This window comes from Anarrhichthys ocellatus, unplaced genomic scaffold (genome assembly GCF_004355925.1).
Source record: "Anarrhichthys ocellatus isolate YVR2014 unplaced genomic scaffold, GSC_Weel_1.0 scaffold3, whole genome shotgun sequence".
Taxonomy (NCBI): Eukaryota; Metazoa; Chordata; class Actinopteri; order Perciformes; family Anarhichadidae; genus Anarrhichthys; species Anarrhichthys ocellatus.
The window spans coordinates 12,221,336-12,245,321 of record NW_022280033.1 but is presented as its reverse complement, the minus strand read 5'-3'; the positions used below and the strand labels follow the sequence as shown (position 1 = coordinate 12,245,321).

The 23,986-nt window shown below is 40.8% G+C and overlaps 1 protein-coding gene across 3 annotated transcripts; it reads left to right on the top strand.

The window, feature by feature from the left end:
- Nucleotides 1-244: 244 nt before the first annotated feature.
- On the top strand, nt 245-16,560 carry thbs2a (thrombospondin 2a). 3 transcript variants are annotated; one of them, XM_031839707.1, is made up of 23 exons: nt 245-561; nt 936-1,007; nt 1,308-1,861; nt 2,322-2,406; nt 4,685-4,884; nt 6,186-6,326; nt 6,412-6,505; nt 6,617-6,787; nt 7,527-7,703; nt 8,042-8,215; nt 8,664-8,791; nt 8,899-9,051; nt 10,329-10,547; nt 10,653-10,760; nt 10,848-11,007; nt 11,101-11,219; nt 11,303-11,537; nt 13,275-13,502; nt 13,626-13,897; nt 13,976-14,073; nt 14,312-14,451; nt 15,193-15,223; nt 15,567-16,560. In XM_031839707.1, exons 2-23 carry the CDS (start codon nt 941-943, stop codon nt 15,568-15,570), a joined length of 3,558 nt encoding a protein of 1,185 aa, XP_031695567.1. In that variant the 5' UTR covers nt 245-561; nt 936-940; the 3' UTR covers nt 15,571-16,560. The 3 variants fall into 3 exon arrangements, with proteins under 3 accessions (XP_031695567.1, XP_031695560.1, XP_031695574.1); XM_031839700.1 differs by having other exon boundaries at nt 245-1,007; XM_031839714.1 differs by lacking the exon at nt 15,193-15,223 and having other exon boundaries at nt 245-1,007.
- The last annotated feature ends 7,426 nt before the right edge of the window (nt 16,561-23,986 follow it).

The following is a 23,986-nucleotide window of genomic DNA, read 5'->3' as shown; positions in this document are numbered from 1 at the left end:
TATAAAAAATATGTATGCGTGTGTAAAATAATTTTTTTTAGAAAAACAATAACATTCAAGGGAAGGGGGGGTGGGTAAAGCTATAAAAGCTATTGAAAACATTTTTGGTTTCTTTATTATCATAACTTTGTCCCTCCGGTGTAAAACAACCCACTTCTCTCTTCCCAAAGGTGAATAAGCCCCCCCTCCGCCCCCCGCCCGCCCCCATACCAGCCTCTGTGTGCGAGCGCGGATAAGACAATTACGCCATCGGAAGATAATTATATAACTCTGTCTCTAAACAAACTGGCTGCAAACGGTTCATAACCAAAAGAGTTTGATTGACAGGCTCTCTATATAAGAGGAGGGAGCTGGATGCCTCAGTCACTGTTGTGCCTAAAGTCCTGCGGACTGTGGATGCAGTGAACCAAAGTGGACTTTACGCTTTTTACGCACGAGGTGTACAGGAGATACCACTTCTCTTTCATTTAATCATCGGCTTTTTATTCTGATTTCATTGTTTTTATTTTATTGTTGTCGGATATCTGATTGTTTTGAAAAAATATACACTGCATTCGTCAGGTAAGTTACACGGCACCATAGCCTATTTATCGCTGAACTTTTCTGTGTGGAGATAGGCCAGCAGGTATAAGGTACGAGAGAAATGTAGCTCAGCACTTTAAGTAATTCATTATCTGATGACTGAAAACACTTTTCAAAGCATTTAAGCGATTAACACGCATTAAAACAGAATCTGCATGTGATGCTGTAAACAGCGTATTGTAGCTGAAAAGCTGGATTTTTTTGGTTCGTCTGTTGTGTCATTATTTGAATTATTCATTGTGAGGATCACGTGAAAAAAATCAAATCAATTTGAGATGCATTGATGATGTCGAAAAAAGACTAGAGGGACATAAATACTAATTTAAAAAAAACATTCCTGTTGTTTTTTTAAGGAGATATGATACTCAGGAGAAGTCTCTTCTTGCTGCTCTTATCTTGTCATTTTCTCCACGCATTACCTCAAGGTAAGTGGAACACTTGTAAATGATTCTAATGCTGACTAATATTAAAATAAATGAATAATAAAGGTTATTGACTAGATTTGTATTGTTGATACTGAAACTAAATGCTAGAAGCCCCACTAACTTCAAGTGCAATCAGTGAAGTTTTTTAAATCCTCTAAACATTTTGCTAATTGTTTGCTGTTTGCCATTGTTCTTTTTTTTTAAATACCTATTTTATTTAAAGAAAAATAGAGCTCATGGACTCTTATTCTTTCGCCCTGAAGTAACTGCTATTTGCATTTCCTCTGGTTTGATTTTTAGATGGTGAGCAAGAGGATGAGACGTCATTCGACTTGTTTGAAATCACCCACATCACTCGCAAGACTCTGGGGGCCAAACTGTTTCGGGGCCAAAACTCAGATGCCCCTGCTTACCGCTTCATCCGCTTTGACCACCTGCCCCCAGTGAGCTCCCCCATATTAAAACAAATACTACGTCAGATCCAAAACAATGAGGGCTTTGTGTTTGTGGCCAGCATGCGCCAGGACCGCACCTCACGGGGCACCCTGATTGGTTTGGAGGGTCCCGATGGCCGGCGGCAGTTTGAGATTGTGTCCAATGGGCGGGCCAATACTCTGGACCTGGTATACTGGGTGGACGGCACCCAAAATGTGGTTTCCTTTGAGGATGTGGACCTGTCAGACTCCCAGTGGAAGAATATCACACTTCATGTTCATGGGGAAAATGCAAACCTGTTTGTGGGCTGCAGCCTGATAGACAGCTTCATCCTGGATGAGCCTTTCTACGAGCACCTGAAGGCTGAGGGGAGCCGCATGTATGTTGCAAAGGGATCCATTCGGGAGAACCACTTCAGGGTAAGACAGAGACTATGGATTATGGGTAGGACAAGGATTTACCAGGATCTGGCAGTCTTTCACCTTCAGTCCTTTTGTGACTTTTGTGAGTTTAAAGGCCCTACAATATTTATTCACCTCTGATATTTTACAAGAAACTGTGGTCTTAACTAAGCTTACAATAAAAGCTCATTTTAAACAACAGTTTCCAGAATCAGAGACGAGCATACTTCCTCTTCAAAGTGAGGCAGAGTGGCTCAGTGTTTCCCTGGTCTTCCTGTGTGGAGAGGACAAATTTAGACTCTAAATTGCCCCTTGTGTGTAAAATTGAGTGTGACAAGATCAAGAGTGAAGTATCTGTCTGTGTCCCAATGCATGCTTGAATAGGAGTAAGTGGGTATAGACAAAGGATATATGTCTGTTCTAAAATATACCAAAGTAGCCAAAGTATGTAATAGACACATATTTTCTTACCAATCAGGGCCTTCTGCAGAACGTGCGTTTTATCTTCGACACCACAGTGGAAGACGTCCTGCTGAGCAGAGACTGTGATGTCCCTAAACAAGGTAGGGAGCAGAGTTTTTTGTGGCTGTCTCTAAGGTGTTTAAACCAGCATTCTCCCAAAGTTTCCCACCATACTCGAGCAATAGGAACCATTTCTATTTGTGTGATTTTCATGAGCCAAACAATGAGTCAAAGTAATTATATTTGCTAACTGTTCAAGCCCCGATACCTTACAGATGTGATTTGGAAACTCTTTCACATGCGATCCTCCAAAGCCTGGTATCTGTGTTTTGTTAAGTATCAACCACAGCAACTTTCCAAACCATTCTCAGTTGAGCTTTTTTGAGTGGGTAAAGAAACTTGCTGAATTGGTATGTGGCAGGATGTCCCCCCATAACTTCACATTTACGGAAATAGCAGTGTCGATGCAGTGGCTTAAGGTCGAGCAGTGTGTCTGCGTGGTGAACAAAAGGAGATACACATGCTTACATTTATTTCCATTGGCAGTAGGCTCGGGATAATGCCCTGGGAAAGAAAAGAGAAAGTGAATGCTATACTGCAGAGCTGGAAGCATCCACATCCAGCTGCACACACAAACACACAACACACACACACACACACACACACAGACACACACACACACATACACACACACAAACACACACAAAATGAAGTCATGAATTGGCTGATTAGGTTGCTTTTCTCAGCTGAAGCTGAAGCTGTACATCAAAGATAAAGGGTCACCAGATCTGGAAACAGTGTCTTTCGTTTACTGTGACAAAGCAAATATATTTGCGGTGTGCATGTTTGTGTGTGACAGAGGGGTTTCTGAGCATTTCCATTGCCTCAAGCAGTGTTAAAGTCCAGATGAATTTGAATGAGTTTATTTGTTTAACAGATGTAACTAAGACCTGGACGTTTTCTGCATGCTGGATGGTACTCGTCAAGGTTCTGCCCTGGTAGCAATTCTAATGCCACAAAAGTCACTCATATACCCACACAACCCACGCTCAAAAAAACTCTCATGTTGGACATTAATGAGCAGTATTAAAACTACCCAAGATTTTTGCTCTTTTTTAATTGTCTTCTATCTGCTTTGAGAAAATAAGAGAATGTCTATCAGGGAGAGAAGAATGTGTAAATGCTTTTACAGACGAGCTTGCGCGCATCCACACACAGCATGAAGCCCTCCTGAGATTTGAATGAATCCAGCAGACTGAAAGGGAAAGAAAACATAACACTGGCTACAGTGGGACATCATTTGGACAACTTGATTTAGAGTCCCTCAGTCTGCTATTAATCTTCACCAATTTACATAGCAAGATCCAAACCTGTTGCAGATATGTGCTATGCTTTGGCTGAGTGACAGGCATTCCATGAAGCTTTGATAAGTATCTTGTGTGTTTTGTTTTTCGGCATCACACATCCATAAGCTCATCATCATATCACAGAAGGTTAGTGAGTTTAGATACAAACTGGGGAAATAAACTGAGGGAGTGCTCAGGATTTCATACTGTATAAGATGTAGAAAGATGCTCTTTTCTGCTCTGTGAATATATTTTTGCCTGTGTATTTTGTACAAAGATCGCACCTGGCAGACACGTTACTCTTGGCGCACGCAGGACTTCCTGCTTCAGATTTTCAGATTGTACAAAGAAGACTCAACATTTAGCCCTTCAGACAACTCTGGGGTTGACAATAGCATTCCCTTTCATACTGCACCGAAGGAGAAGACTTTCTAGCGTTAGTAATGACTAAGAAATGCTGTGACTCAAGGGATTTTCCCGCACTTTGGACTCTAGTGTGCTGACATCTAGACGAGGGTATCTTTAGTGCCTGTGCTACAGATCCGATGGAAGCACAAGACCATGAGCTCCACCGGCTGCTTGTAAATCCATCTGTGTGGTCACTCTGGTCTGTTAAGTTCATATGGAAGTGTCCACTTATCTAAAAGGTTGTGGAAATGAATGACAACGGTGTGGTTTCTCATCGCTCCAGGAACACCCTGTTTTCTGCCATACCTTCCCTTCCCATTCTTCCACAGCCAAACCGGCTGTCATCTCTGGTGGAAAGATTTACCGTCACCATTTCAAACATAGATTTCTCAAATCAAACAAACACAATGACTGAACATCTGTTTTTGGTACACAATAAACATTGTAATCACTGCATTTATGTGATCGTTTTGCCTGCAACAGGAAAACAGGAAATCACTCTGTATCCTGAACAGAGTATCCTGAATCATCATATTTCTCAAATGTGTTTTCCATCACCAGTGTCGCTTGTTCGCTTTTGCTCGCTTGCTCATTCACCCTGATGTATCTTCTTTTGCCCCTCCAGATGATGCCAATATTGTGAGCGAGAGCACAGAAATTGTGGACGTGAGTCCCTCGATCACTACAAACATTATCGGTCAGCAGACACACGATGCGAGCGCAGATATGTGTGAGCGCTCCTGCGAGGACCTCAGCACCATGTTCCAGGAGCTCAACGGCCTGCGTGTTGTCGTTAGCAACCTTATTGATGGCTTGCAAAAAGTGGTAAGTAGTAGAAGTGACCTGGTGTAAATCATTGTGTTTGTTTCAGACATGCTACTGTTTTGCTGTGCTCTACAGGCAAATTTTCAGTGGTGAATGTGAAATTGTCAAAATCAGCTGTTCAAATTCAATCCCGGGTGTGGCAGCCGGAATGTTAGAGGTTTGAATTATGTTACTAGGTTTCCTACATTGCTTTGAAATCAAATAGCAAGTAGCTTCAGGACTGTTTATGGCGTCGCCAGTGATGGCTTAACCCGTTTGACTCCTGCTATCTGTGGCAGCGTGAGTCAGACAGATTTTATGACATGTTACACGGGGATATAGGAAGTGTTCCCCTGGCAGCGATGGGGTCCAGTCTAATGTCTGGCTGTGTTTAAAAAGCTCATGTGTTTCCTCTGGGAGCCTCCCAGCAATAATAGTCTGGGCATGAACCTTGGGAACAAAAAAAAAGACCGTCTGGGATGAGAAGGGTCCCTGAGGCTCTTCCAGACCGAGTGGTGTCTTAGATTCTAGTGCTGCACACGGCTGCCTCCCTTTTTCAACGGGAGGATTTCCACACACTCTTACACACGAACCTTTGGCAGTAGTCTGAGAGCTCCCAAGTGTTCAGGAATCCAGCCAGAGGTCCCCTGGTCTCCAATTGGGTTGGAGTTTACAATGTGCATAACTAAGCATTATTTTTCAATGGGCTATTTTCCTAGAAGCATTATACATATACAGAGATGCAGTTAGCCATTTGAAGTAATGAGAATCACATTGTGAAATTAACATTGTACCGTTAAAAGCTTTTTTGTGTCGATGTACTTTTTTGAGTTAATTTAAAAATCAATCATTCTTCCTCCTGGTCCATTTAAATTTTGTCTGAGACTCTTTTCTTTCATGAGGCGATCTGAAAGAAAGATGTCTCATAATGATATGAAAGTTTCCACCTCAGAGCTGTACTGAACTGGAGAGGGACAGATAGGTTCATGGAAAGAATGCCAGGAGGCTATATTTGGCCCTTCATTATTATAATAAAGTATTTTGTGGTTGTGTTTCTCAGAGAGTGATTTTTGTGATCCACATAAGTAGTCTTACTTCTTTAAAAGTGAGAAACAGTTCTTCTACTGGAGCAGCGTGTACTATTCTTCTTTCCAGCTGGTGAAAATAATCTCACATGTGCTCTCTTACTAGAATCAGCTTGTCAGCAGGTGAATAGCTTCACATGCTTCCTGGAATGCAGTCTACCTTTATCATGAGTGTGACCTAATCATTTCTGACTGATCTCCTTTCTGACTCAAATCTGTCTGTTGTTGTATGTTAAGACAGAGGAGAACACAGTCATGAAGGAGGCCCTTGGGAGAATGAAGAACACTAAAGAGAAAAACATGTGCTGGCAGGATGGCCGCCTGTTTGACGATAAGGAAGACTGGGTTGTAGACAGCTGCACCAAATGTACCTGCCAGGTAGTGCCAAATCAAATGGAGATATGGACATCTTTACTGTGGATGTGAATTACCCTGATACATGTCTAATATTCATTGATGGTAGGAGTCCAAGATTGTTTGTCACCAAATTACATGCCCTCCAGTGGCCTGTGCCATCCCGTCATTTATCGACGGCGAGTGCTGCCCCGTGTGTATGCGTAAGTAGTTGGAACAGTGCAGTGATCCTTTGTTAGTACTTTTATTATTCTGTTTTAACATGAGGAGAAATAAGGAATAAAATGTTGACTTTGTGCTTTTACTTCTTTCAGCTACACACAGTGAGGACGGCTGGTCCCCCTGGTCAGAGTGGACAGAGTGTACTGTCACCTGCGGGACTGGAACTCAGCAGAGGGGTCGGTCATGTGATGCAACGAGCAACCCCTGCACCGGACCTTCCATCCAGACCCGCAAGTGCAGCCTGGGCAAATGCGACAGCCGTGGTGAGGATATTTATTCCAGTAGTAACCCCCTTAGTGCAGTGATGATAGTGCAGTGATCTTGATCAACTATGCATCTGTCATTGAATCAACTACACAATAATCTAAAACAAATAGAAGTATGACATATGGCAGGGAGGTACATGATGCAGCTGTGGAGTTCATGCCTCTATGAATCTGTTGAAAATGGATCCATCTGAGTGAGGCTGAATCCCAGTGAAAAGCAGTATTGCATGGTCTGGTTGCAGGGTGTGCCCAGTCACATTTTTTTCCAAATAAATCACTGGTTGAGAGGGTGTTCCACAGTACAATGACTCACCACCGCCTGCCATGCAAAAATATAAAATATTAATGAGTTTGATCATTAGATATACTTTATATGAGGTTGATGCCAAAACTGAAGTATTGTTTGTTTGATCAATTGTGGGATTGGCATGTGCTATTGCTTGCAGCTCACGTTACACTGCATCTGTGTGAGTGACTGAATCAGTCTAACCACTGGAGGATAGTTTACCCACAATGACATAAATACTGACGCAGGCGTCTCAGAACATCTTTGAAAGTGAGCCATCGTCGCCAGCATCACATAATGTTTACTTGTAGAAAATGTGGTAGCCATTTTTCTTTGCTTTTGCAAATTGTACATGTCTGTAACTATTTGATTGGGTGGAAATCTAGAGAATAATACGTGACATGTGTTTTTGTGATCTCTGCCTGATATGTTTTGATGTTGGATTCCCAGTTCGCCAGGACGGAGGTTGGAGTTTGTGGTCGCCGTGGTCGTCCTGCTCGGTGACCTGTGGAGAAGGACAGATCACCAGGATACGACACTGCAATGCTCCCATGCCACAACTGGGGGGTAAAGACTGCGAGGGAAGTGGGAGAGAAACTCAGCGCTGCACTGCCAAACCCTGTCCCAGTGAGTATTCCAGCCTGTTAGGGGAACACTCAAAAGCAGCATCTCCATTACAGCAGCATCCATGTGGAATAACCAGACTTTCTTGTGCCTCATGGCTTCCCTGAGGCAACATTCCCCATATGTTCGAGACTGGCCTCCTGTCTGTCTTTCAGGAAATGTTGACTCAAATCAGCTCAGTATGTTTTCACTTGTAGTATTAAGTTCCAGGCTTCTGACTCTCTGGCTTCTTTTCAGATTTTAGACTTTAAATGTTAGAAACAAAGAGTTGAAATACTTGTGGAATGAAATGCTTTTTGTCAAAAATGAAGTACTGAAGATCTATCTCTGTGTCTTTTTAGTTGATGGCGGTTGGGGTCCTTGGTCTCCATGGGCAACCTGTTCAGCAACATGCGGAGGGGGAGGCAAAAGTCGAGCGAGGGTATGCAACAGCCCTCAACCTCAGTACGGCGGCAAAAATTGTATCGGAGAGGCCAACGACAGTGACAGCTGTAACACAAAAGACTGTCCTATAGGTGAGCACAAGTCACTCTACATCATGTTTTTAACCATGCAAGCAACAAGCTCTAGGAATGTCGGTCGGTCGGTTGGTTAGTTGGTCGGTCAACAAGTTTAGCCCGGAATAGAATATCTAAAAAACAAACATTCATGCTCCCAAGAGGGTGAATCCTACTGACTTTAGTGAACCTTGGTGACTTTTCCTCTAGTGGCATTTGTGGTTTTCCTCAAAAGCTTTGACCAAAAGTAATGATCGTCAGCGGTTCTTTGTGCTAAGAGCAAATCTTAATATGCTAAAGAAAGAATACATATTTTATCTTTAAGCATCAAGTTGAGATAAATACAAATATGAATTGGTATTTATCTCAAGTGGAATCATTTGGAGGCACACCATACAGATATCTCCAGCAATGTTTCAATCAACTTTCCTTGTTTCCCTGTACTTGTCATCTAAATCCCTTGCAGATGGCTGTCTGTCTAACCCATGCTTTGGGGGAGTGGATTGCAACAGCTCTCCAGATGGATCCTGGGAGTGTGGCCCATGCCCTGCTGGTTTCCGTGGAAACGGTAGCCACTGTGAAGACATCAATGAGGTGAAAGTTCCTGTTTTTCTCATGTGCATGAACCAGACGTGTGTTTAAGTCCTCACACGTGTCATTTGTCTGCAAATGATACTGATACTTTTCATTCCCTCCTCCAGTGTGACATGGTGTCTGACGTTTGCTACAAAGTGAGTGGAATGCAGCGCTGCGTCAACACCGATCCAGGTTTCCACTGCCTGCCCTGTCCGAAGCGCTACAAGGGCAACCAGCCTTTCGGTATGGGTGTGGAGTCTGCCAAAAAGAACAAACAGGTGCGTTAAAGTTACTCTCATTGCCAATAACAGACCATTGTTTGGATGCCATTCAAACAGAGGTAGCTTTTAAGTGAGAACAAAATGCAGTAAAGAAAAGGATACAATGTGGGAATTTAGCTCCCTGCTAGGTTTTCAAAAGCAGTGGTGTGGATTGATCCACATTTATGAATGATGGAAGCAGCAGCTTGGGGGATATATAAGCCTTACTCATGCTGTCAGAGTGTTTTCACAGCGTTGGAGGGGAGGCCACCATATATGAATGTGCCTCACCTTGACCCAGTATTAGCAACTAGAGGTAGAGGGAGGAGAGTTGGGCAACTCTTAACAACAAACATATGTTACACATCTCTGTTACATTCATTGGAAGATCAGAGGCAGACTGAAACTGTATTTTACTTTATATGTTGAACGGATCAGTGCTTCTATTCAAGCTAAGAGATGTGGAGCTTTTTACTCTGGCTCTGCCTACGAGATCTTTAAAACAGCTCAGTATTTCCACTCCTGTCATAACTGCTCAATTGTAGCTGTATCACAGGTAATACGACATGTCATTTATGACACATTAGTCATTTGATTAGTACACGTTTTTCTGCTCCCTTGAGATCACTGAATTTACAGACTCCCTGGAAAACTGAAAAACCTGCCGTGCCACTCTGCCTGGCCCTTGCATAATATCCCTCGTGGACCATTTTTTTCTTTGGCCTTTTGCAGCTGCTTGTCTTTGATATGATGCCCCAATTTCCATAATTGATTTGGGGGAAAAAGGGAATTGTCTCATCGCTGGCATTAAGGGGGAACCATTTCACAGTTTTGATCAAAGGCCTGTTCTTGCTGTCACTCTCTCCTCTATGAGCTCATGGAGTGGCATCCACACTGCAGTTATGTTCATCCTCTGGTAATGAGTGGCAGCTGTGAATACCTTGCGCTGCAAAAGAGGAAACAGAGGGTTGTTGTGGGAGGTATGATGCATTAGGTAGGATTTCATAAAATCAACTCTGCTCAGAAGTGCCCTGCACTTTGGCTTTGGAGAAGCCCTCAGTTTGGGGTGGCCTTCTAAAGAGGAAGCTACAAGGACTAGTGGTAAGATAACTACTCTTGACTTTAACATGTCATCAAAAGCTGACAACAAAAGAAACATATACAAAGACTGATGACAAGGGCATGGAGGGCCATCTTTTCTTTTCTGGCAGATCACATCCAGTACCCTTGATGTTGGATGTGGTCAGTGACAAAATCTCATAATACAGTTCCACCTGCCCTTTATTTTTCTTTAGGTGTGTGAGCCAGAGAACCCATGCAAGGACAAGACCCACAATTGCCACAAATATGCCGAATGTATCTACATCAGCCACTTCAGTGACCCTATGTACAAGTGTGAGTGCAGGACCGGTTACGCTGGAGATGGCTTCATTTGTGGAGAAGACTCTGACCTGGATGGTTGGCCCAATCAGAACCTTGTGTGTGGTGCCAATGCCACATATCACTGCAAGAAGGTATTTTGTTAAACTCTGTCACCCTATTTGATGAAGCCTATCCGCAGTGATAATAAACTATTGTATAACTATTGTATCTGTAAAAATGTCCCACGACTTTTTCAGGATAACTGCCCCAGCCTTCCCAACTCTGGACAAGAAGACTTTGACAAGGACGGCCAAGGAGATGCTTGTGACAAGGATGATGACAACGATGGAATTCTAGATGAGAGGGTAGGAGAGTTTTTAACACGTTTCATTCTATGATCAGATTGATGATACACGAATAATTCCCTAACAACTACATACTTTCTGTCACAGGACAACTGTCCCCTCCAATACAATCCTCGCCAGTTTGACTTTGACAAGGATGAAGTTGGCGACCGCTGCGACAACTGTCCCTATGAACACAACCCTGCTCAAATAGACACCGACCACAACGGAGAAGGGGACGCCTGCGCAGTGGATATTGACGGAGATGGTAAAATAGCTAAACAGATAAATGACTGTAATCAATCCATCTAGGACAGCTAGCTGTTATATTAAATTCTCATCAACTGCCCTTTGTCCTTAGACATTATGAATGAGAGCGACAACTGCCCCTATGTGTACAACACTGATCAGAAGGACACTGACATGGATGGAGTTGGTGACCATTGTGACAACTGTCCATTGTTGCACAACCCTGACCAGGTGACCACAGTGCATTTCATGACACATTCCAGTGCAACAGGAGTGCAGGAAGTGTTTAACCTCTGTCTGTATTCATCCAACAGACCGACGTAGACAATGACCTGGTTGGAGATCAGTGCGACAATAACCACGACATTGATGAAGACGGCCATCAGAACAACCTGGACAACTGTCCCTATGTGGCCAACTCCAACCAGGCTGACCATGACAAGGACGGCAAAGGAGACGCATGTGACTATGATGATGATGATGATGGTGTCCCTGACGACAAGGACAACTGCAGGCTGACACCCAATGCAGACCAGATAGACGCTGATGGTGAGAATAAAACACTCAAAAGGTTGCAGGGTCTGGTGCGTGCCTTGTACTTTCTATCCGTGTGTAAATCCAGCTGATTATGTTTTGTGTGTTTGTCCAGTGGTATACTTAGTTTAATGCAGAAATGGCAGTACAAAGGGTCGTGAAGTGTTCCTACTCAACTACAAATTACTTGTGTTTGTATTTGCCTGAGTCAAATGTAGATCAAAATTCTCAGACCAAAGTTACAAAGTTGCATTAGTATCATTGGGCTGTGTGCTATCATAAGACTGGCGAAGTAACTAGATGCTGTTTGATGCAGCTATAACTTTTTTATTGTCAATTTCTAATGCAATGTTTATGGATAACCAAAACATTTTTTACTATGTTATGAATGTGTAATATGTAATTTTTGGCCTTTGGTCAAAATATAAAGTACACAAAAACAACTATTACATCAAGATAGAGTATGACATATTGAGATTGAAAGTTCTTTTAACAAAATAATCTCACCACAAGGTCCACTCAGTAGCCGTTGGAGCTTTCGACTGTATCATGAGCTTCATCAGCAGATTGGGTTACCCAGTTGTCATGGAATTGTAGACGCTCCGATTGTCCATTTTTCTGAGCACTGAAAGGACTTCTTGTTTGCGTTGCCTTAAAATCTGAGATGAAGAGTTCATTCTTCACCTTGGAAACAGCAGTTGACAAAATGTACAACATTAATTAATAAGTTACCATTGAATTACCATTAGTTCAGTACCACAATTCATCTCACATGACCAGTTTATGACACCTGCCGGCTCACATTAAGTCATGTGAGAGACCTATTGAGACTGTAACTGAATTTAACAGTCTGGGGATTACTCATCTAGAGTTTACAGATTTATAGCTTGTATTTCATTTTGTTACATTAGTTCATAGCCATTATATTCTGTCTTTCTGCCGTGGACTCCATGCACTCAGACTTTGTACTCATTACTCAGTGATGTTCACATTTAGCTTCAGCATACTGTCTCTCACATGTTTTCACAGTCAGCAATTAGCTCCACTGCTGCAGGTGTGAAATAAGGTGGCTTCGGAAAAAGTCAACGGCCGGCTTGGCAAAAGCGATGTCATTCTGCATGACTTCAGTTAGCCGCCCAGGAGGTCACACTCCAGGCTGTGAAGTTTTTATTACCTTTCGGCTTTGCTCGTGATTAATCCACAGTACCATATTTAAGCAGGGTTTCCTGGAGTTTGTACAGCTGTTTGTAAATGGAAACAGACTGCGAAGCAGGTAGGCCCTATGGACACCGACGCTTTCATAGCTCGTCAGATAGTGTTTATTTGATAGGATCGTTTTAGCCCCTTGTGCAAAAACAAAGATGACAATAAAGCAGCTAGCTACTTCCACACAGTGGCCATCATTAGTCCTTTCCACTGTGAGCTCCTGGCCTGCAGTCTGGCTTTAATAGACGTCAGGCTTCAGATGGTTACAAATTAGTGGAAGTTGTCATAGCATGAAAAGATGGCTGTTTTGCCTTAGTAGACCTGGCAAATGTATTAAAGTCAGTTTTCTGTGAGGAACTGCTATTTTCCCCATTCATTTTTTATATTATCTTGGAAGAGCTCCTCAGTACTCCCTTCAGTGGGATTTTTATTATAATTTCTCATATTAGCTGCCATCTGTGGAAAAATAGGAAAAATGTAGCTACAATTATTGAAGTCTGATTTAAATTAGGTCAAACCAATGTATTTTATATCTTTTTTTCACAGGCGATGGAAGAGGGGATGCCTGCAAAGATGACTTTGATAATGACAATATCCCAGATATTCTTGATGTGTGTCCGGAGAACAATGCCATCAGTATCACAGACTTCAGGAAGTTCCAGATGGTCCACTTGGATCCTAAAGGAACCACTCAAATTGATCCCAACTGGGTGGTCCGACACCAGGGCAAAGAGCTGGTTCAGACTGCCAATTCTGACCCAGGCATTGCAGTAGGTGAGTAACACAAAAATGTTTACTCTTGAACAACTGTTTCAAATTAATTTTAAAGATTTGAAACTCCATTTGATTGCGCAGAGCCCTGAGATTTAGAATCCCCTTTCTTTAACACTATCACAGGTTTTGATCAGTTCAATGCTGTGGACTTCAGTGGAACGATGTACGTGAACACGGACAGAGACGATGACTATGCAGGCTTTGTGTTTGGCTACCAGTCGAGTGGGCGCTTTTATGTAGTGATGTGGAAGCAGATCACACAGACTTACTGGGAGGACAAGCCCTCCAAGGCCTTCGGCATCTCTGGCGTTTCACTCAAAGTCGTCAACTCGACTACTGGCACTGGAGAAAACCTCAGGAATGCTTTGTGGCACACGGGCAACACTGCTGGACAGGTGGGCTGCAATCTAAATGCTATTTGGTCTGTTTTAAGGCCTGAAGCAGTATTAAGTGTTGCTAACTGTTTCACATAGGTGCGGACTCTGTGGCATGACCCCAAAAACATTGGTTGGAAGGATTACACAGCTTACAGGTGGCATCTCATGCACAGACCGAAGACTGGTTTTATAAGGTAATAAATGAAGCTTGTAAGGAACAGGAACACCTGTTGATTTTCTGTCTCAATGACAGGAAACTTTGATCGCAGTCCTCCAAAGACCTACATTATTTTGGTCATTTTATAAAATCACTCATATTTCTCTACTGCAGCTTTTCTGTAGTTTGTGTAGTGACGGATAGTGAAACTGTACATTAGTAAGCATCTTAATCTCAACACACTAAGAGGTTTATGTCTGTCCTGTCATTTTCAGGGTTGTGGTCTATGAAGGTAAACAAATCATGGCCGACTCAGGACCAGTTTATGACAAGACGTTTGCCGGAGGAAGGTTAGGCTTGTTTGTCTTCTCTCAAGAGCTGGTGTTCTTCTCCGACCTCAAGTATGAATGCAGAGGTTAGTAGAAACACTTTGATTACTACTAAGTTCTGACATTAGATGTGTCTGTGTCCTTGGAGAAATAATGACGTATATGTGTGCATGTATGATTTTAACAGAAACTTTGACCACCACATGGGACAGCCTCATGCGCCTACGTTAATGCATTACAGGATACCTTATACCAAAAGATTCACGTGAAAATAGTTCATCACTCTAGCAAAGATTTTTTTTGACCCCAACCTTCGCAGAATGATAGGAATAGGAATATATGTTTAGAATAGGTAAAAGTCAATGTAGAATTATTTTTGATTTGTTTGATTGCTGTTATGCAACTGTAGGATATTGCAACCAAATCAGAGAAAAATGCACTGAATGATTTTGGTTCAACGGTCAGATCAAAATGATTCTTAATTAACAACATGGAATGATTCACACTGTAATATACACATTCGTCCTTTGTCCTCTGTTCATGACTCAATTTATTCCTTAGAGTATGAGTCAATTATAGATTAGGACTGTGATGAAGCAATTTAGGCATTATACGTAAATATAAGCAATTGTACCTATAGACGTTTAGAATGGGGATTGACATGTATGTGTATTTAATGTGTGTATGTGTATTTAATGTGGGCATGTATATGATCCACATATGTCGATGAATATAGTACAAATATCAGAAAAGGGGAGAAAACCTTCTCCATCTTTGAATAATGTGGGTAAAGTATTTAAACCTTCAACATCTTTTTCAAACCTCAGATAAGATGGAGTTTCCAACTGTGTTCATAAGGTAATAATGAGAAGGGTTGTGTGTTCTGTGTTGTTTGAAGCAAAAAACGATTGTCACGCTATGTTTCTGCTTGTCAGCTTGCCCATCTACAATGCCTCAGATGCATTGTGAAAGACCTTGTGTTGGTCCAAGGACTTCTGATCGTCTGTTGAGTGCTAAACAGTGGAAAATGAGCCTGCAGCCTTTTCACAATCACAGCCGCAGACACTGAAGACACGCTTTTTTTCTGACGCACACAGTTGTTGTTGCTGCACGTTGGCACTTTGTGTGAATCTCGTTGAGTGTCCTAGTTTTGATTATAAATGTGGCGGTAATGGAAGCTGTTTTCTCAATCTTTCCACAGATAACTGAATCGAGTCTGACAGAAAGAAATACATCAGACGGCAAAAGACAAGAGTCTCTCAAAGTAAACATCACGTCATCACTAAATCCATTTCAAAGTAAATGAGGATTTCCATACTTCTCCACGCTTTGCCTTGATCCATCCAATGGAGAGAAAACCATGGCCGATTTCAGTTTTCCTGTTGACTTATACATTTCTTGAGATGGTAATGAAATAAATTATGAGAGTTTTTTTGTTTTTTTGAAAAGCAGATTACCTAATTATACCAAGTGTACCTACATTTTAAAGGATTAATTGTACAACCACTTACACGCTGTCTGCTTTCCTACCTGTCGTTCTCTATCTTTAATCATTTCGGCTTTGGGATTAAGATGCTCATTTGTGGCCAATCATACAGTGTCTGACAAACATAAACTGTAACAAAAGCATAATCATTTAGCTGTCAAGTCCATTATTATTTCTCCTCATTATTTTCATCCTGAATGTGTGTGTTTGTATTTTTTATGGAGAACAATTTAAATAAGCCATTTTAGTAAATGCCAAAGATGTTTATACTAAGTCTGTATCATAATTCCTTTTTGTAAATTATTTATGCTCTGCTTGTTTTGTTTGTTTGCATCTTTTGCTGGAGTTTGTAAATAATTATTTATTTGTTTACACTGACAAAGCGCATAATTGTATATCACAAACATCAAGATAACACATTATAGTATTGCAAGATTTTTAATGTTGACATGCATATCCTAAAGTTGTTTTTTAAATATTACACAAACTGTAGCGAAAAGCTTTAGAGAGGATAAACATCAGCTGCTTTTAAGTAATCACATACATACTGTAATTACAGCACGTGTTTATGTATGTGATAGTAGCTGCCAGAGGGAGTTAGTTCTGGTAGTATGTGTATGTTACAAAAAGCCACTGTTTATTTTCTTTGCTGTCCAGACAGAGCTTCGCTGTCCTCAAAGTGATATATCACTTTGGTACACGTGGAACATTTTTCAGTGCTTTTACTCTACGAGGAGCTTATGACTGGTCAGCCAAAGTGGCTGCAAGTTACTGTCAGTGCAGCAAACACCCTTTCCTTACATGATATTGAAACACTTTCTATCTGCGACACGTCTACAAAAAAAGAGGATAGATCAAGGTTTTAGCATAAGTTAAGGTAGTTAAAGGTGGTTAAGTACATACAATTGCAGTTTAAGTGGCTGATAATGTCTAATGTTGTGTACCAAGCACCAAATTAATTTCACATCAACAGCAGAGAGTCTGAGGTTCAAAAGTCAGTCATCGTGTGTGATGGAGTCGTGAAGATCAAATACTGTAAAAATATTTTATACAAATTACTTTTTCATTCATATCTTACTCACAAATATCACTTATGGATGTTGTGAAACTTAACAGTGTTGGTTAGAATGGAATCAGGTGAAGGTCTCTAAAAAAAAGTGTGACTGTGTGACTGTATAGTGTGGATCGAGGACGTATTACTGTACACCTTGTTGTCGTTAGTCTGTATAGCAGCCATGTGCTTCCGTGTTTGGTTTCCATCTTGTTCATTTTTCTGAACGTTTGCAATGCACAAAATGTACATTTATTTTATACTTGTGTTGTTAGATTTACATTTTCTACAAACAGTGTAAGATTGTTCTGTTTCATAAATAAATCTCTTCTACACCATTTTGTTGATTATATACACATGGACTGACAGTTTTCCCATAATAATTACTGTCATATTGAAATAATATATTTAACCAACACGAACAGTATGAAATATTAGCTAAATACATTTTAAGGTTACGGCTAGTGTTCATTTGAATTTGTCATTGTCAAAAAATAACATAAAAAAGACCAAATCCAGGTTATGTGGGATACAGTTTCACAATACTTTCTGACGTCCTTATTTTGTATCTGGCCGTCAGCCCCAAACTAAGTTGTTAACTACTGACGATGTAAATCTTTCAGGTTTTTTTTCTTCTATTTAAAACATTTTAAAAGTTGAATAATCTTGTTAAACAGCTGGTCACCGTAGTGTTTAGCAAATGTTATTCAAACAGGAGAACATTATACATTTGTCAGGGACTATTTTCAGTGGTGGACTGATCCACGTTTGGTGCTCTAGTAAGTATTAACGGCAGCAGGACGGTATTTTTGTGGACTGAAGATAAACCACAGTACCACATTCATGATAATGAGGTAACATGTCACCCATTACAACTGTGGTTGATGTGTTTTTAATAACGATGAAACTATGGCACAGAGGAATATGATCAGGCTTTGTATATGCATACCATACTTGTTCGTAGAATCAATTCATTGTTTTGTTTTTTTATATAATTTTTTGACAATAACAAAAACAAAAATACCACCACATTCACCCTTTAAATCTGATTCCAAAAATATCCATTTTTATCCATAATTTTTAGTCGCAAATCTGCTGCACTCAGCGACAATCTTCGTTCATCTTGCTGACATGACCTTTACAGATCTCCGCACTAAATATATGTGAAAACATAACCTGTTGGTTTATCGACTGTTATCTTATCCGTGTCTGGGATGGACTTTATCTAGGAAAACTTCTACATCTTTTTTTAATTTAAAATGAAGTCAGTCTCCCACCACTACAAGTCCACTTCCTCAAATACTCTTCATAATCAAACATAATGTGGAAAATTGCATTACCTCAGCTGAGGTCTATGTACCATTGTGTTTGCAGAATTCTATGGTTAAGAGAGAGAAATTTGACTGGGGTTTTACACCAGACCATCTGTCTTACAGTGTGGCAACCAAGGAGTGAAGGGGTTAAGTAAATGATGGTGAGGCCAGGAAAAAAATGTGCTACTAGGGAAAATGGGGAAGTCAAAACCTTGCTCTCAGTGGCAGATTTGGGTTGAGGATCTTGGAATAGTCCACGTGGCGCACACCAAAGATTGTCTATGTGGGTTTGGCACTGGTGGCTGGTTTCAAGCCCGGAGCACGTTCCAGGGTGGTTCATACAACTTTGCCAGAGTATGTCAATGTGTGACACAGTAAACCAGCATTTTCTGCTGAGGCTTTTATTTAGCAACCAGCAAGCATTTCAAAAGGATGAATAACCTCAAGCAAAGTGGCTGCAATGACCTGAAAGCGCATCAAGAAAAGTTCACTTTCAGTAGTGGTTTCGAACAAAAGGTGTCACAAGGTGAGTGGTTTGGAATGACACAATGAACAAGTCAAAGATCAGATAGATTGGTGTTGATATGTATTTATTTTGGAGGTAGGGATGTGGAGCTCGGCACCAGATTGTCAGTTTTAACAGAACAGAGAGACACACAGAAAGCTGAGGGTAGATAGGGAAGCCTCTTATTCAAATACAAGTGCAAAACGAGAAAAGCTCTGGGAGTGATGTTCTCCTTCAGTCACAGAGGTGTGAAATACCAGCTTCAATGCTGGGCTCCTTTAAATATACACAACAGCCTACTCACCGACCTATGCTAACCTGCTGCTGGCTGTAGCATATTTATCTAGATATAAAAATATATTAAATATAAAAATGTGTTTCAAGTCAATGGAGATTATATGACTTACATGACATTTCTGATATATTATTAAAAAGGGCTTTAAAGGGCCACTTTAGTATTGCACACTAAAAAGTGAAGTCTTTTTTTTCAGCCTTTAGACGAGTCCCCATTGAGCCACAAAATACTTTATACAACTGCTTTCACAATCGGTGGAGTGACCATTTCAAAACAGAAAATCAAACCATAACATATACTTAAACTCCAGCCACCCAGTCTGGTGCATCAATGGAAACATGTTTTTCATCAAAGAGCAATAGTAGATATGACTCCATGGAAGCATGATATTTTTTCTTCTTCTGCTTCCTGGATTTCAAGTAAAATCAGCAGTCAGTGTTCCCATGGACCTATGTTGCTGCTCACTTGCCCAAGGTGACTAAGGGCAAGTGAGGTAGTAAAAAAGTAGGTCTGTCATTTAAAATAAAGTAAGTCATTTATTTCAGGGTATGAGTTCCTCCTAGTCATTGGAAAAACATCCATTGTCCTTCTCTCTGCCAACCTTAGGGGCGCAAACTCGTTGCTCCCACAAAACAGAGGTGCCAGAAGTGTTGGGCTGCAAGCTGAAGTCCTGCAGCACAGGGGCTCCAAGCTGTCTGCATGAAACCAGCTCTTTGATATCATGCGTTTGAGATGCTTCACTTCAGATGCTTTAAATGACTGACATTAGAGAGTGGTACAAGAATCAAGAACTAAGGAAAGGAGAAAGTTTCCCCATGCAGAAGTAATTATACGTATGGATATTTACTCAAATCAAGACTGAAAAGGGGCGCTCATCCTTGGGAAAACCAAATAGAACTGCAGTTTTCACAGAGAGTGCACAAGTATGATCCTAAAAAATGTCCATGGTGTCAGAGCAAGGCTTGTTTCCACTTAGGTCTTGATGGCACCGGTGTGAAACTGGGAACAGATGCATTCATCTCATTAAATCAGGTTGTGAAGTCTTGGCCTGGCAGTAACCTTGAACAAAACAAAGCCAGACTTTGCAGATAGCTGCAGTCTGATTTATTGAACTGACAAAAATAAACTCAGATCAAATAAATCCTCATATCTTTAAGAAAGCAGAAGCAATCAAGATATCCCTTACTTTCCTTTGCTTTGAGGTAAATCACCTGTCTGTTGTTTTTCATGATGTTATCCAAGAATGCAAATGTCCATGAAAATTATGACTTCCAACTATTTCAACTTCTTAAAATAACTCGAAATGTGCTTAAATCCACAGAAAATCTGAATGGTGAGTCAATCTGATGTCTCCTTGAGCAAGACCCCCCCCCCCCCCCCTTAACTGTCCGAGTCACATAAAGGTCAAACTGATCTAATCTGCTGCAAATTCAAATATCACTCCGTTTACTGAATGTCCAGCTGCAACACTACATCTACATGAGAGTATGTAAGAGTTTGTGACAGAGTCATAAGTTCCAGCTGGAAACCAGGCGTGTGCTCTGCCATGCTGCTCACTGATGGGTGCTGCAGTGCGTGCTGTCCACAGGAGGCATGGGGAGGAGTGTCAAAGCTTTTAGGCGCACATAAACACCTTTACACAGTCCAGACATCACGTTACGCTCCACCTGCACCTGGAATAACAACGAACAAATTTGCATGTTGTTGTGCTATAACAAGACTGCGCCTCTGTTAGCTGACAGAAACTGCAAACCAATTAAAGTGAGGAAATTCAATTAACAGTGAATTTAACCGGCTACACTATAGTTTGCTATGTGGTATTCATAATCCGTATATGAACACTTGATAAATGGTTTATAATAATATAGTTGTAAGCATAAGACATGTTTAAGTCAACTAATTTAAAATCGTACTTATTAAGCATTGTAACTTGTGAAAGGCCCTTATATCTGCTTACAGCATTAGGTAATACTCAGTGCATGGCAGTGTATTATGTACTCTATGTTAGTGACAAGGCAGCAGAGGAAGCGCAGGCAGGCCTGACAGAATGACACGACAGTGGACGAAGGCAGCGTCTGCTCTTTATGAGCATGACTACAATGCTACAAGCTCCCCTCCCTTTTTTCACCAGTGGAAACAAGTGATCACACCATATCCTGTTACATCGCTGATGGGTTTGTCAGCCATGTTGCGCTGTGCTGTAATGGAACATCCACTCGTGAAAACACACATGGCAAGCTGTTTGAAGTTATCAGCCATTGTCTCCTGTTTTTCTTCCTTTTTTTGTCATTTTTTGCATCACAGAGCTGCTGGAAAATCTGTCAGAACGTCTTGGTGCCAAAGTAGTTTATTTCAATAATATTTGAAGATATGCAAATTATGTTTCTTACACATTTCCTTATTGTCTTTACCTAACTGCTAAATCTTCAAACTGGTGAAAAGACATAGAAAAACATTTATAATAACCATAAATGACAGGTTTGTAATATTATTGTGAATGAAAGTTTTGTTTGTTAAAGACGACTGAATTTCAACGATACCCAATTCTAACCAATTAGGCAACATTGCTATAAAAATCAATGACTAAAAACGTAATAAGTTTTGCCTTTTAGTGATAAGAACACAGACATTAATGAAACTGACATTAACGTTATTCATGTGTCCTCAATAGACCATCATTTTAATGCTAACACTTCGGGGTATTGTGTGTTGATTGGTTCAAATTGATTTATCTTAAAAGTGTGAAAATTGTAGCAGCTTTCAACTTAAATAATGTGCTGAATTCATTGACTGCATTTGCTGCTGTACCAGCATGCACCGCCTCCTAGACTAATGATACAGCTGGATGTCTGAATGCTAACACGTTATGAAGCCAAGTCAAGTTTTTTAAATGTCAACATTCTTTTGACTCTTTTGTGAGAGGGCTGTTGACCGCACACAGCTGTTGGCATTGTCTAAAACAATGTCAGTGTGTGTGGGATGAAAATCTTTGGAGGCAATCCCCTCCCCACCAAACAGGCAAAGTCTTCACAAGCTGCTTGGAAAAAACATGATGGTCTTTTTATGCTTGTCGGAGCAGTAAAAATGGTCCTGATGACCTCAGTCATTTGTCATGATGCTGACACAGAACTACAGAACTGATCTGGTGGTCCAGCATACTTTAGTAGTGCTTGTGAGGAAGTAGTTACCGAGTTTTATTTTTGGGTGAACCTTCATCTCTTTGCTAGTCAGTGTTTTATTTACCTTTTACTTTTTATTATTTCGCCACTTTTGACCTGTGTAGTTTTGATGTAGGGTTTTGCTTTGTAGGACTTTTTAAAAATTAGTTTAATTCCACTTTTGTCATGTCTGACGTAACTGCAATTGTATGTATTTGCAATCAATGTGTGAGATCCTTTTTAGGGTTGCACAATTTCTCATTTTAGTTGACACCGTCTCTGAACAATGGATCAACACAGATATAAAGTCCAACTTATCAGATAGGAACTGTTGACAAACAGGTTCACCAGATCAAATTTAAAGGTAATTAATTATATGTCAGTGTAATGTTCACAGCCCCCAAGTGGCCAGAAAACATATAACTAAAATAGCCACAACGTAAACAAATGTAATCTAAATAGTTTGCATTTTACTTCCAAATATTACTTGATTAAAAGTACAGATGCATTATTACCTAAATGTATTTGTTTGGCCACTGGGGGCAGCGCAACAAGCTGTAAACACAATATTGTCATACCTAAAAGAGTAACCCGGCTGAAAAGCTGTGTTTTGATGCCCTCTCTGGTTGAATGTGTTAAGCCTGTTTGACCAGAGCCAGCGTCACTGATGAAAGTGTTTTAGTGTGGTCACATGGTGCTTTGTTGCACCTGTAGTGGCACCCAGCAATGATATCACAGAGTCCTGGTGTACATCTGTACATCACTGCAGCAATTCAGACGTTAAAGATGTTCAAGGGGGTGTTAAGTTACTATTTATTAAGTTATTAAAGGTAACGTGTTAGCAAACAGTTTCCACATTTAGCAGATACAAAGCAACAGTGTTCATTTGAATCTATGTTTCTGGCCACCTGATGATATGTTATATATTCACTCTCCTTTAAATTCTGTTTTAGTCTTTGATAACCCTTGAGAACAATAACATGTTCTTTAGCTTCTAAATGCTCAACCATGTTGACCAGCTATTCGCCAACTTTGTCTGTCTGTAAAAGACTCTAACAGACGGACAACCAAGACCATGAGCTGAGAGATGCTAATGTACTCTGTAGAGCTGAGGGGAACTGCACAGTTGGTGATCATTTTCTGTGGGTTCAACACTGTGATTGACCCCTTTCACATCATACATTGTCATTTTATCTGTTGTTGGTATGAAAAGGTTTATTAGAACCTTATAGTTTCTGTCTGGATAGGCTTGAGTGTATATTTTCTTTTACAATATTGTCTCTTTGCACATTATTGATCCTTTTAACAAGGAGAAACTTCTCCTGCTCCTCCATTACCTTTTGCACTGCTGCAACTGTCACATTCTGAGACAATAACTGTGAAAACATTAGAAATATCATGTTATTCTCATTTGAATACACTAACAGCACAAACTATAGCTCTCACACATGTGCTGTAAACCAACATCCACCGTTCTGCACATGTGACCTCATGTTGAATCACTTTTTCATCCCCGAGCATTCAAATCCCAATTCTGACATCTGTCAAAGGAGGCCGGAGTAAAAGTTGAAAGAGAGGACATGTGATTGCATAACCATGCAGTATTTTAATCTTCTTCACCTCTGTGATGGCATTCCATCAAGTGACTTCACTCAGGCCAGTGCTTTTTGGCAATTCAGTCCGGCCTCATGCGCAGAGCAGGTGTCTCCAGAAAACCTCCCAGGGTTTCACTGACAGTCGGATGTGTCGGTGGGGGCCCACAGATACTTTGCCTGATGGACGAGCCTGCAGAGCCGAGTCCTTGGAGAAACAG

Coding starts and splice junctions, on each gene's coding strand:
- thbs2a (XM_031839707.1), top strand. CDS start 941: ATGATACTCAGGAGAAGTCTCTTCTTGCTGCTCTTATCTTGTCATTTT. Junction 6,788..7,526: donor GGGCAAATGCGACAGCCGTG/GTGAGGATATTT, acceptor TTGGATTCCCAG/TTCGCCAGGACGGAGGTTGG. Junction 10,761..10,847: donor ATGGAATTCTAGATGAGAGG/GTAGGAGAGTTT, acceptor TTTCTGTCACAG/GACAACTGTCCCCTCCAATA.